The 13,243-nt window shown below is 42.7% G+C and overlaps 1 protein-coding gene across 1 annotated transcript; it reads left to right on the plus strand.

The window, feature by feature from the left end:
- Nucleotides 1-624: 624 nt before the first annotated feature.
- On the plus strand, nucleotides 625-12,157 carry kcng1 (potassium voltage-gated channel, subfamily G, member 1; the record flags this gene model as incomplete). The annotated part of the gene is made up of 3 exons (XM_083975324.1): nucleotides 625-998; nucleotides 3,550-3,964; nucleotides 11,378-12,157. The coding sequence occupies 3 exons, from the start codon at nucleotides 625-627 to the stop codon at nucleotides 12,155-12,157; spliced, it is 1,569 nt and encodes a 522-aa protein (XP_083831450.1).
- Nucleotides 12,158-13,243: the final 1,086 nt, after the last annotated feature.

The following is a 13,243-nucleotide window of genomic DNA, read 5'->3' on the forward strand; positions in this document are numbered from 1 at the left end:
TCCCTATGTTCACCGGGTCCTATGTTCCCCACTTTGTATGGGACAGGGGAACATAGGACCCTTTTTCTAAAAAAAAGGGTCTTATGTTCCCCACTTTTCCCCAAAAGGACCTGGGGAACATGCAATTTTTGTACCCATACCTGGAAGTGGAGTTGTGCAGTGACTTGGCATATGTTTGCCTATTTTTGAGTGAGAAGTTGAGTTGTGACTTTGAGTGAGAAGTGTAGGCTAATTGTCCCATTGGTTGGGTTTAGGCAATGAAGAAAGGAGTTGGTTAAGTTTAGTAAAAAGACCAGGTAGAGACTAGACAGGCCAGATAGACAGAGAGAGTCCAGATAAATAGAGAGAGCGGGGAACATAGGACCCTTTTTGGTAAAAACGGGGAACACAGGACCCATTTTCAGAAAGAGGGTCCTATAGAACCTGGGAACATAGGTACGCTCACTGGGACACCCTACCCCTACACGAGAACGCACAAAATATAGGGTTAGAGCGAATATTTAGGGTTAGGGGAGGTAATTGGGACGAGGCCTAAGACTTGATGTTGTTTCTGTGTTTTCTCCTCTGAAGGCGACAGAGAGCCGGTGCCGGACGGAGCACAGGAATGTGAGCGGACCAGTAAAGATGACCCTGCTGGCGGGCGATGGCTCCGACTACGACTACAGCGCCCTGAGCTGTGCCTCCGACACCTCCCTCAACGCGCCTCCCATTCACGAGGAGGAGGCTCGGAAGGGGGCTTTCTACAAGCGGGCGCAGCGTGCTCCTGAACTCAACGACAACTCCTCGTCCTCGCTCTCCAGCGCCCGTAAACTGCACGCCATCATCAATGTGGGCGGCCTGCGGTACCAGCTGCCTTGGACCACCTTGGAGGACTTCCCGCTGTCCCGGCTGGGCCAGCTGCACCTCTGCAGCAGCTTCGACGAGATCATGGGGATCTGCGACGACTACGACGTCACGCACAACGAGTTCTTCTTCGACCGCAGCCCCTGCGCCTTCAGGTATGTATGGCAAGCGGATTTAACATTTAAAAGCTAAGTTTGACTCTCCGGAATTAACATTGTAGTTATCAACAACGTCTTTCTGACTGGTCGTAATTACATTTTGAAGTTTGGATTTTTTATTCAAGATATCTGTAATTCAGTTTTGCCTCTAGTCAAAAAGAACATTTCAGATATCCGCAACTACGTTCTTCCTAGGACAAATGACATCACTTTAGCCATTCATGTGTATGGGGTTTGTCATTACAGATATCTACAATTCAGTTGCAGATATCCACTATGTGAATTACGGATATCTGTAACTGAATTACGACTAGTACGAATTCCAGTTTGAGATATCTACAACGTCATTTTGACTAGTCATAATTCCAGTTACAGATATCTACATTGTCAATTGTGATACTGGCTAACATCTAAACATCTCTGACAATATGTTGCCTCAAATATGTTGTTGACTTAACTTAGAACAGATGTAGACATCCTTGTTAATTTGGGAGCGTGCCTATGTTCCCACAGCCCTATGTTCCCTCAGCCCTATGTTCCCACTGGACTCTCTCTACCTATCTGGACTCTATCTATCTGGCCTGTCTAGCCTCTACCTGGTCTTTTTACTAAACTTAACCAACTCCTTTCTTCATTGCCTAAACCCAACCAATGGTGGGACCAAAGGGCTGTGGGAACATAGGGCCTAATTTTCAGTGACAACAAAAGTTAGAAATGTGGGAACATAGGGCTGAGGGAACATAGGGCTGTGGGAACATAGGAATGACCCCGTTAAGAATTTTATCCAGGTTTAGTTGGTGTTGTGGTCTATCGCATAACTTTATCCAGAGCAGACACTTCTCTCGGTTGAGATGTAGCTTGGGAAAAGGTAAAAAAAAAAAAATCCACCCCGTCGCCCAGCCACTCAGGATACCTAGTGTTGGAGTTGCATGTACCCCATGCACACCATTTGACCATTTTAAACTTAAAATGTCAAGAAAAAACATATACAAACAAATGAAAACTGACTAACTGCAATGCATTTCCATGGACGTGGAAGCAGAGAATGTCCGAGTGTATAGACCAGAGCGGCATTTTTATGCATTTTTATGTATTCCACCAAATACGTGTAGATGTCTGGGTAAGAAATTTCTGGCCACTGTGTGGAGTCATTGATCATTGTCGGAGGCTAAATGAGCATACCGGTAGATTAATTGATCGTAATTTTTCAAGATAGCGTGAACGGTGGGTTTCAAAGAGGGTGTCAAAATAATTATGAGACATAGTGCTACAAAAGAAACAAAAAATAAAACATTCAAATTGATTGTTAGTTAGTCTACGCTCCATCAAAACACAAAAAGCCACTGAGTGCAATGTAAAAATGCCGGGCGCTGCCCCTAAATTACCCAGGATGCATCAGTCATTCTCATTTGCAAAGTGATAGCCTCGCATCACCAGGCTCTTCAGACAAGCGAAGAGCCTGGTGTCCGTTACCTCGAATTTCGTCTGCATTCTGGTTCCTGTCTGTAGCGGAAACCGAAATCACCAAATTCACCAAAGTAAAAGTGTTCACCAACATAAAACTTATAAAATAAACATTAAAGGAGATATCAGTGGAATGTTTTTGTTAATATAAGTCCTAAATAGTCCTATTTTCCGTCAGCAATCACTTACATGAAGTATTTCAGCCTAAACACGAGTCTCTCCGTCACTCTGCTCTGCTGTAACCCGAGGAGAAAATTTTCCTTGTGGGATACAAGTGTTATCCAATGAGGAGAGAGAACGGCATGAAGGGCTGTGTGTGCAGCCAAGGGATGCGCGTGAATGTGGTGACGTAGCACGAGGACCAATTGATGCCTGACAAGGGCGGGGGCTGCTAACTCATGGTGCGTTCAAAGAAACTCGTACTTTGTGTTTTTCCTTCCTGTGAAGTCATACCAGTTCGATCTGGTACGAGTTCACGGGTCGGAAGTTACGAGTGGCCGTTATAGGGAACTTTCACAGACAACAGGATGGTAAAAACACGAGCTACGGGTTACCTGGAACGCTACCAAGTCGTAGTTGTGACTTGAAGCTGTAACTTACGGTTTCAAAAGCCTGCCTTGAACGCAGCATTAGCCGAAACGGCCGTGAAGCTGATATCTGCTTTAACTTGTAATACAATAAAAGCAAAATGTTAACTTAATGGCTCGGGGACTTTCTTGTAAATTATATTCCTTAAATTAAAGAGTTTTACTGTATTTTATTAGCTTGGTGCTTTTATTTTGACGGAAAGGCCTGTCTCTCTCGCCCTGGATCTGTTTCCTACCAAAACAGCGAGTCAACAGCCCCAGACTAGCAAAGTGATGCCGCTCTGGTCTATGGGCTAGCTATGTGCACTGTGATTGGCTCATCGTGTTTGGGGGCGTGGCTTAGCCATAGGTCAATTGTGGATAGGAAGAATGTAGTTGCAGATATCTGAAATGTTCTTTTTGACTACTAGGCAAAACTGAATAACAGATATCTACTACAACAACATATCCAGTCTGGCTTTTAATGTTAAAATGGCTTTCCATACTCACACCTTCAGGACCATCCTGACCTTCCTGCGGGCCGGGAAGCTGCGCTCGCTGCGGGAGATGTGCGCGCTCTCCTTCCGGGAGGAGCTGCTCTACTGGGGCGTGGCCGAGGAGAACCTGGAGTGGTGCTGCCGCCGGCGGCTGCTGCAGCGCGCCGAGGAGTTTGAGGAGATGGAGAGGGCGCAGGAGGAGGAGGAGCTGCTGGAGGACATGTTGGACTCGGACAGCGGCGGACCACGCGGGGGGGAGAACGCCGCCGAGTCCAGAGTCAACCGCTGCATGGGAAAACTGAGGGACATGGTGGAGCGGCCGCACTCAGGCCTCCCGGGGAAGATCTTCGCCTGTTTGTCCGTGCTGTTTGTCACCATCACGGCCGTCAACCTCTCCATCAGCACCATGCCGGCCATGAGGGAGGAGGAGGAGGCGGTGAGTTTAAAAAGGACTTTTTAAAAGGGATAGTTCAACATTTTGGCAAATTGGCCCATTGCCATAATCCCTATAGTCATAGCAGTAGGTTCGTTACCTTTAATTGTCAGTGTATGGTATTTTTAGAACGGTGGAGCAGAGCCGTGAGCTGCTCAGAGCTACGCTACGGAGGCTCATTATGGAATTTTCTTGGTTTCCCTCATCAAACTCATCAAATACACAATCCAGCAACTCCACAACGCTCTGGGGGACAAGTTGTGAGCTGCACATTCACCACGCTATGAGATAATAACACAACGTTACCAGACAGAGTTGTTTTAGAGGGAAATGCAGAGACTGTTTGATGAAAAACTGTCCCTGAAGGCAACGTGCATCAGCGGTTTTGCATGAATTTCCCTCTAAAACAACTCTGTGTGGTAACGTTGTGTTATTATCTCATAGCGTGGTGAATGTGCAGCTCACAACTTGTCCACCAGAGCGTTGTGGAGTTGTTGGATTGTGTATTTGATGAGTTTGATGAGGGAAACCAAGAAATCCCATAATGAGCCTCCGTAGCGTAGCTCGGAGCAGCTCACGGCTCTGCTCCGCCGTTCTAAAAATAGCTTGCACCGACAATTAAAGGCAACTAACTTACTGCTATGACTATAGGGATTATGGGTCAATTTGCCAAAATGTTGAACTATCCCTTTGACATTTCAGAGAGAAGTGAAAAACAAAAAGTTTCTGCTCACAAACCTGTTGAGAAGATGCAAGGAAACACAAAAAATAGCTCAAATCAGTGGTTTGAAGATCCTAAAAACATCTCAGTGTAGTTTTCCATCTCCTCTCTGCAGCTCTAATAACAACGGGTCGGTGTCAGCCTTGTGATTGATCTCTTGTGATTGGCTGACAGTTTTCTAAAAATTATCCAATAAAAAACAGAGCAGATTTCAGAACAAAACACTCAGAGAAACCAAATCCTGCAAAGTTGTTGGATGGATGGTCCAGGTGGTGAGGGGGCGGGGCTTTGTTGTGACATCACAAAGTGACAGGAAGTCCTGACAGCTGGTTTTAAGGCTCAGTTTCTGAATACAGGCTGTGCAATGCAAAAACTCAAAATCTTACCAAGAATATTTGTCTTATTTCTAGTCAAAATGTAATTTCTAGTCAAAATAAATCTCATTCTACTTAAAATGAGACTCATCACATTAAAAAGTAGCTTGTTTTTAGACACTTTTTACTTCTTTCAAGCAGATTTTTACTTGAAATAAGTAGAAATATCTGATAGTGGAGCAAGTTTTTCTTCCTTATTATTCCAAAAAACTTTCACTGGCAGATTTTTCTATGTATTTCAAGTGAAAATTTGTTTCAAACAAATTAAAATGATCTAAAATCATTTTTAGGTGATGATTCTTTTGTTAAGTGAAAAGAGTTTAGTTTTGACTAGAAATTAGACATTTTGACAAGAAATAAGACAAATGTTTTTGGAAAGATTTTGAGTTTTTGCAGTGTGTGCATTTCTCTAATACTTTCACAGTGTTAATATAGAAAGAACTTAAAGCTGATCTATAATCAAAGAGAATCAAACTTTATAAAGTCTCAGACCATTAAAAATGAAGACATGACACAACACAACTCCACTGTTTGTCTGGTGGGAACTGCTCTTGTTTTTCCTCCTCCGATGAGCATTTGAACCTAACGTGGTGGCGAGACGGAGCTTGTCTTTGTTTCCCGGCGGATTTGAATTGAACTGTATTGAAAACCCCAAACTGAAGAAAACTGACATGTAATTTGGAAAAGCAGTGATTAAAAATCTAATAATGGCTCGACTCAGCCGTCACGACACTGTTGGTGGAAGCCGACTGCTGAGAGAGCCGCAGCGTTAACCAGAAAAAAAATCAAATAATAATAATGCTTTCATGAAATGCTTTAATTATTATGTCTGACTTCAATCACAACCGTAATTAGCACCCCGGCCTCTTGAGTCAAATCAAAGGAACGAGGAATATTTCAGCCACACGTGTTTGATTTTCTTGCAAAATAAAAAAGATATGCAAACAGGTTTTTAATGAAGCAAAGAAACCGAGAGCGATTCCTTCCACTTTACTTACTGTAAAAACATTGTTGTTGTCTTTTTTTTTTTTTTTTTTCAAATAATCTACTTTCACTTGCAGCTTCAGGAAACCGAGTGCAGATACAGATACAGTACGTGACGTGGTGGGTGGATGGGAAACTGAAATCTCAACTGTTTGTTTTTTTCAATTTGACGGTATCAGAGAGCCACGGTTTAACGCTTCTGACTGAAGTTTCAGTCCACACTGCAAAAACTCAAAATCTTTCCAAGAATATTTGTCCTTTTTCTTGTTAAAATGTCTAATTTCTAGTCTAAACTAATCTCTTTCCACTTAAAACAAGACTCATCACCTAAAAATTTACTTGTTTTTAGATCATTTTCACTTGTTTCAAACAAATTTTCACTTGAAATACGTAGAAAAATCTGCCAGTGAAAGCAGGGTTTTTGTGCTTGTAATAAGAAAGAAAAACTTGCTCCACTATCAGATTTTTCTGCTTATTTCAAGTGAAAATATGCTTGAAAGAAGTAAAAAATGTCTAGAAACAAGCTGCTTTTTAAATGTGATGACGATTCTAAGTATGAGATTTGTTTTGACTAGAAATGACATTTTGGCTAGAAATAAGACAAATATTCTTGGTAAGATATTTGAGTTTTTGCAGTGCAGATCTACAGTAACTCACATGTAGTTTCTTCAGCTTTAATGAGTTTAAAGTTCAGTGCAAACTTTAAAAACACAAAAAAACAAATATAAAATGAGATGAGAGGAAGAAGAGTGTGTGTATTATCACACTGGATTAAGCTGTTTCATTAAAAGTGCCGATATTCTCGTTCTCCACAGCTCCTCCAAAGTGTTGCATTCAAAGTGTGTGTGAGTGTTCCCGTCGTTTCGTTTCTCAGGCAGGTGCACTGGAGTTTTTTTGTGTTTTGTGTTTTTTTTTTTTTTTGCAGGTGCTTGTACCGTTTCCTCTCCTCCTGTGGGAGTGTGTTTCATAATGACACTTTCCCTCTGTGCTACATGTGTGAGTACGATGCATGGGCTCTGAACCACTCTGAAGCTCCTCAGCCTGCACTGACTCAGCACCATCATGAAGTATTGAATTAACACTTTTATGGGAAAGCTTTTTAATATGTTTCATCTGTGGGCAGTTTTATTTCCTGTCCTTGTTTTATTTCCTGTAGAATGATTGATTGAGTCATGCACATGGGCCTATAAGACAAACATGCTAAGTTATTTACAATTACATAAGACATGGCTGTTCATAATACATTTGTAAAAGGATAATTCATTAACCGTAAACATCTTACACTGCAAAAACAAGAATATTTGTCTTATTTCTAGTTAAAATTTCATTTCTAGTCAAAACAAATCTCATTCTACTTAAAATAAGACTCATCACATTAAAAAAAGTAGCTTGTTTTTAGACACTTTTTACTTTTTTCAAGCCTATTTTCACTTGAAATAAGTAGAAAAATCTGATAGTGGATCAAGTTTTTCTTTCTTATTACAAGCACAAAACAACTTGCTTTCACTGGCAGATTTTTCTACTTCGTACAATTGAAAATTTGTTTGAAACGAGTGAAAACTGTCTAAAAACAAGTTAAATTTTAAGTGGGAAGAGTTTAGTTTTGACTAGAAATTAGACATTTTGACAAGAAATAAGACAAATATTCTTGGAAAGATTTTGAGTTTTTGCAGTGTAATAACGTAGGCCACTTTGCACTAAAACAAAGATAGTTAGAGTTCTCATTATTTCTATAGGTTATTATGATCTTATTTTACCGGTTGAGATCAAATGTGGCCCCTGGTTGAACTAGAATGAGTTTGACTTGCCTGCACTATTAAGCATTAAGTTCATACATTCAAGAATGGCTAGCGTGTCATCTTAAAAGAAAAGGAAGGAGAAAAAGCAAAACAAAACAAAACAAAAAAAACAGACAAGCTTCCAAGATATGCAAAACAATAAACAGAATGTATGGTTTTATGGGGGATATCATGTTTTCTGTCTCAGTGTCCAGGCTTTATCCATGAAACTAGCCAGGATATTTAAAAAAAAACCAACACAACATACAGTATCATGCTCAGACATGCAGAATAAGACTGAACATCCACAAGTTTAACATCAAATATGGTTCTAATCTCCAAATCTCCTCCTTCCATTGTTTTTTTATTTTACTTTATTTGCAGATTATTACTGAAAATATAATTCAGACTCAGAGAGAGAGAGAATACTACAGATGCATCTCCAGACAAGGGAAAATTGTTGTAGAAATCTCCAGGTTCAGTTCCACACTGCAGTGGCATGGCGCCCTCTAGTGGTCGCTGTGACAACGGTCAGCCAACCAACCACTTCCTCCTTGACAAACCAAACTGTTAAAAGGCCAGGCAGGTCAAACTCATCCTAGGTTCAGTTCCACACTGCAGTGGCGTGGCGCCCTCTAGTGGTCGCTGTGACAACGGTCAGCCAACCAACCACTTCCTCCTTGACAAACCAAACTGTTAAAAGGCCAGGCAGGTCAAACTCATCCTAGTTCAGGGGGCCACATTCAGCGCAATTCAGTTTCAAGTGGGCCGGACCAGAAACATCTGAGCATAATAACTATAAATAATGAGAACAGTAAATGTTTCCCTTTGTTTTAGTGCAAAGTAATACAAGTACATTATTAGTTATCCTTCTACAAAACATTATAATCGGCAGTTTTCAACAATATTATTGGCTAGCTCTTCTGTCTTTATCATTTTCACACCGGAAATTTTAAATCCCTGCTAAAACCCCACCTCTTCTTGGCTTTTAACACTCCAAACTGATTGTTTTTATCATGATGGTTCTTGTTGTTTCTTATAGATTTTATGTCTATATTATTATGCTAATGTATTATCTAATTATTAGGGGTGGGAAGGAATCTTTTACTATCTCACGATTAGATCCGATTCAGATTTTTGGGGCTACGATTCGATTCAAAAATCGATTTTAGATGCAAATCGATTTGATTCCTAATGATTTCTGCTTCAGTCTATCGGTGCAACGGATCCTCATGATCTACTCCAGTCTGCTTTACAAGACAGAATGACTGAAGTGTCTTTTTCACATTTATTGAGTTTAAAACATTTATCCATGCTTAGATGGAATTGTTGAAACTGTTGCATAAAAGCAATATCACATATTGCTTAAAGCAGAAGTAAGCGATCCGGTCGTTTTGGCTAATGCTGCGTTCCAGGCAGGCTTTTGAAACCGTAAATTACAGCTTCAAGTCACAACTTACGACTTTGTAGCGTTCCAGGCAACCCACTCGTGTTTCTCCGACCTGTTTTACCTGTGAAAGTCACTATAACGGCCACTCGTAACTTCCGACCCGTGAACTCCTACCAGATCAAACTGGTACGACTTCACAGGTCGGAAAAACACGAGTTACGAGTCTCCTTGAACGCACCATAACAGTCCTCGTCCCTACGTCACCACATTCACGGCGTTCCTTGGCTGCACACACAGCCCTGCATGCCGTTCTCTCTCCTCATTGGATAAAAACTGTAGGATACGATAAATGTTTTCTCTTCGGCTCAGAGCAGAGCAGAGTGACTGACAGACCCGTGTTTCAGTCCAAACACTCTATGTAAGTGATTGCTGTCGGAAGATATAACTATTTAAGACTTATATTAACACAAATATATCACTTACTTCTGCTTTAAAGTATCAAAACTAAAAGTGCCTCTTTATTTAAAAAAAAATAGTGCAGTTAAACATGCTGCCTTTTAAATTCTAAGGAAATGGATGCGGACAGCAGCAGATTTGTTTCATTGTTTTATTTTTTTAAATCGATTTTGGGACATTTTATATCGATTCTGATGAGAATTACGATTCTTATGTGAATCGATTTTTTTTGGCACACCCTAATTATCTAATGTATTTATTTGTAATTGTATTTGTTTGTAATTGTTAAAGGATTAGTTCAACATTTTGGCAAATTGGCCCATTGCCATAACCCCTATAATCATAGCAGTAGGTTCGTTACCTTTAATTGTCGGTGCAAGCTGTTTTTAGAACGGCGGAGCAGAGCCGTGAGCTGCTCAGAGCTACGCTACGGAGGCTCATGGGATTTCTTGGTTTCCCTCATCAAACTCATCAAATACACAATCCAACAACTCCACAACGCTCTGGTGGACAAGTTGTGACCTGCACATTCACCACGCTATGAGATAATAACACAACGTTACCACACAGAGTTGTTTTAGAGGTAAATACAGAGACTGTTGATGAAAAACTGTCCCTGAAGGCAGCGTGCATCAGTGGTTTTACATGAATTTACCTCTAAAACAACTCTGTCTGGTAATGTTCTGTTATTATTTGCCAAAATGTTGAACTATCCCTTTAACTCTTTCGCGACCACACTAATTCCTCAGCACATCCGCTCAGGACCACATGTTTTTGGCTATTTGTTTACCTTTTATCTCACGTCGAACCGAACTCTGTACATCACCTAGAAACAAACGGTCTTCACGTGGTTGAAGAGTGACTTTCTAACGTGCTCCACGAAAAAACTGCGAGTTTTTCCGCCGTTTCGTTCTTGAGTACGAAGGAGAAGAAGAGAGCTGGGTTTCTCCAAAAACGGAGCTCCCGCTCTAGTTTCAGAGAAAAACGCACTTTTGTGTCAAGTGGCAATCTGCTCATTTTACCGCTACTCTGCAGTGTGGCGTCTCCCAAATCATTTCTACGGCTAAATAAATATATTTGTAGGCAAATCTGGGGGGTGTGGCAGCCTGGAGAGCAGCGGTGCAGCGGTGTGGGTCTCTGGCTGCAACGCAGCAGCTCCGTGACACTGCTGTGTGACTGGCCGGCGGTGGGTGCTCTGGGGCGGGGGGCGGGGGGCGGCCGGTCACAGCCCCCGCTGCAGAGCGCCCGCTCTGCTGCACAGCGCCGTGAAAACAGCCGTGATAACGGGCTTTCAGGTCCGAATCTCCAAACCAGAAACGTTTGTAACAGCACCGGAAAAACTCGCCAGATTTGTCGTCGGTCGCTTTTGTCAAAAGAGGGTTTGGAAAGTCGCCAGATTCAGCGAGAAAGTCGCAACACTGTAGCCGACAGCCGCACAGCGCTGCACGCTGTCCCCACAGCAGCATTCAAGGAGAACGATTACTCAAACAAAACCAAGATCACACAGTTTATAAAAAACATTATGTTTTGATTTTAGTTTAAAACAGTTTTACATATCAGAGGACTACCATATTCACACACAGGGTACCTCAGAGTGTCTATTATCGTAATCTGTAAAAAAAACGGTTTTGACGAGTTTACTCGTCAATGGTCGTGAAAGAGTTAAGAACCTGCTATATAAATAAAGCTTGTCTCTCTCCTCCCCTCCTACAGGGCACGTGTTCCCAGATGTGCTACAACATCTTCATCGTGGAGACGGTGTGCGTGGCCTGGTTCTCTCTGGAGTTCACGCTGCGTTTCATCCAGGACCGGAGGAAACTCACCTTCCTGCGGCAGCCGCTCAACCTGATCGACGTGGTGGCCATCCTGCCCTACTACATCACGCTGCTGGTCGACTCCACCTCCACCGGCGAGAAGCGCCTGGGCTCCGGCAGCAGCTACCTGGACAAGGTGGGCCTGGTGCTGCGCGTGCTGCGGGCGCTGCGCATCCTGTACGTGATGCGTCTGGCGCGCCACTCGCTGGGGCTGCAGACGCTCGGCCTGACGGCGCGCCGCTGCACGCGCGAGTTCGGCCTGCTGCTCCTCTTCCTGTGCGTGGCCATCGCGCTCTACTCGCCGCTGCTCTACCTGATAGAGAACGAGATGGCCGCCGCGCAGGAGTTCACCAGCATCCCCGCCACCTACTGGTGGGCCGTCATCACCATGACGACGGTGGGCTACGGCGACATGGTGCCGCGCAGCATCCCGGGCCAGGTGGTGGCGCTGAGCAGCATCCTGAGCGGCATCCTCCTCATGGCGTTCCCCGTCACCTCCATCTTCCACACCTTCTCGCGCTCCTACGTGGAGCTGAAGCAGGAGCAGCAGCGGCTGCTGCAGCGGCGGACGCACTTCCTGCTGCGCAGCCGCATGGCCGGCCTCGGCAGCAACCTCTCCCTGGACAGCGACATGCTCTTCCCCATCGGCTCCTCCGACGCCAGGGACATGGACGACTGAGACGGGTGTTCACTGCAAAAAACTGGAAATCTTTCCAAGAATATTTGTCGTTTTTCTTGTCAAAATGTCTCATTTCTAGTCAAAACTAATCTCCTTCCACTTAAAGGGACAACGAGGAGTTTTGGAAAAGAAGAAGTTTTATGAACCTCCGCGCACCGTGAAATTCTTTGACCGGCGCAAGACAGACTCATGTTTTCATTCATCAAGAATTAAAGTCAGAGGTTGGAAGACGATCACATACCGTCGTAGTTCCCACCATAAACGGAGATTCGGCGGCGTTATTCTCATGACTCGCCACGAAACCTAAAGTAAAGAAACGCTGGTCGGCTCGCCCAGCATTTCCACCACCACTAATAATAACAAAATAACGATAGAGACAAAACGATAAATTTATCTAAAATGGAGCCATTAACAAGTGGTAACGTAGATTCATCCACATTAATATGAGACTTTTTTATTGTCGGAATTTTTCGTTTTGCCGACGGAGAAACTCCTCGTTGTCCCTTTAAAATAAGACTCATCACCTAAAAATTAACTTGTTTTTAGATCATTTTCACTTGTTTCAAGCAAATTTTTACTTAAAATAAGTAGAAAAATCTGCCAGTGAAAGCAAGTTTTTTGAGCTTGTAATAAAAAAAGAAAAACTTGCTCCACTATCAGATTTTTCTACTTATTTCAAGTGAAAATATGCTTGAAAGAAGTAAAAACTGCAAACAAACTACTTTTTATGTGATGTTTCTTATTGTAAGTATAATGAGATTTGTTTTGACTAGAAATGACATTTTGACTAGAAATAAGACATATTCTTGATATTTGAGTTTTTGCGGTGTTGGACAGGAGAGACCGGGGGTTTAGAGGACACCAGGAGTCGTCCAGGTGTGTAAGAGACGTTTTCAGACTGTGGATGAAAAGGTGACGAGAGAGAGATACGGTGGTTTGCAAAAAGTATTCAACCCCTTCAACTTTTTCCACATTTTGTCACATTATAACCACAAACATCACATTTGAACCAATAGGGTACGGATACTCGCTTCCTTGGAACCGGTACCAGGATACAACAACGGTATCTGTTTTCGGTACTTTATG

Source organism: Trachurus trachurus (assembly GCF_905171665.1).
Source record: "Trachurus trachurus genome assembly, chromosome: 7".
NCBI classification, from domain to species: domain Eukaryota; kingdom Metazoa; phylum Chordata; class Actinopteri; order Carangiformes; family Carangidae; genus Trachurus; species Trachurus trachurus.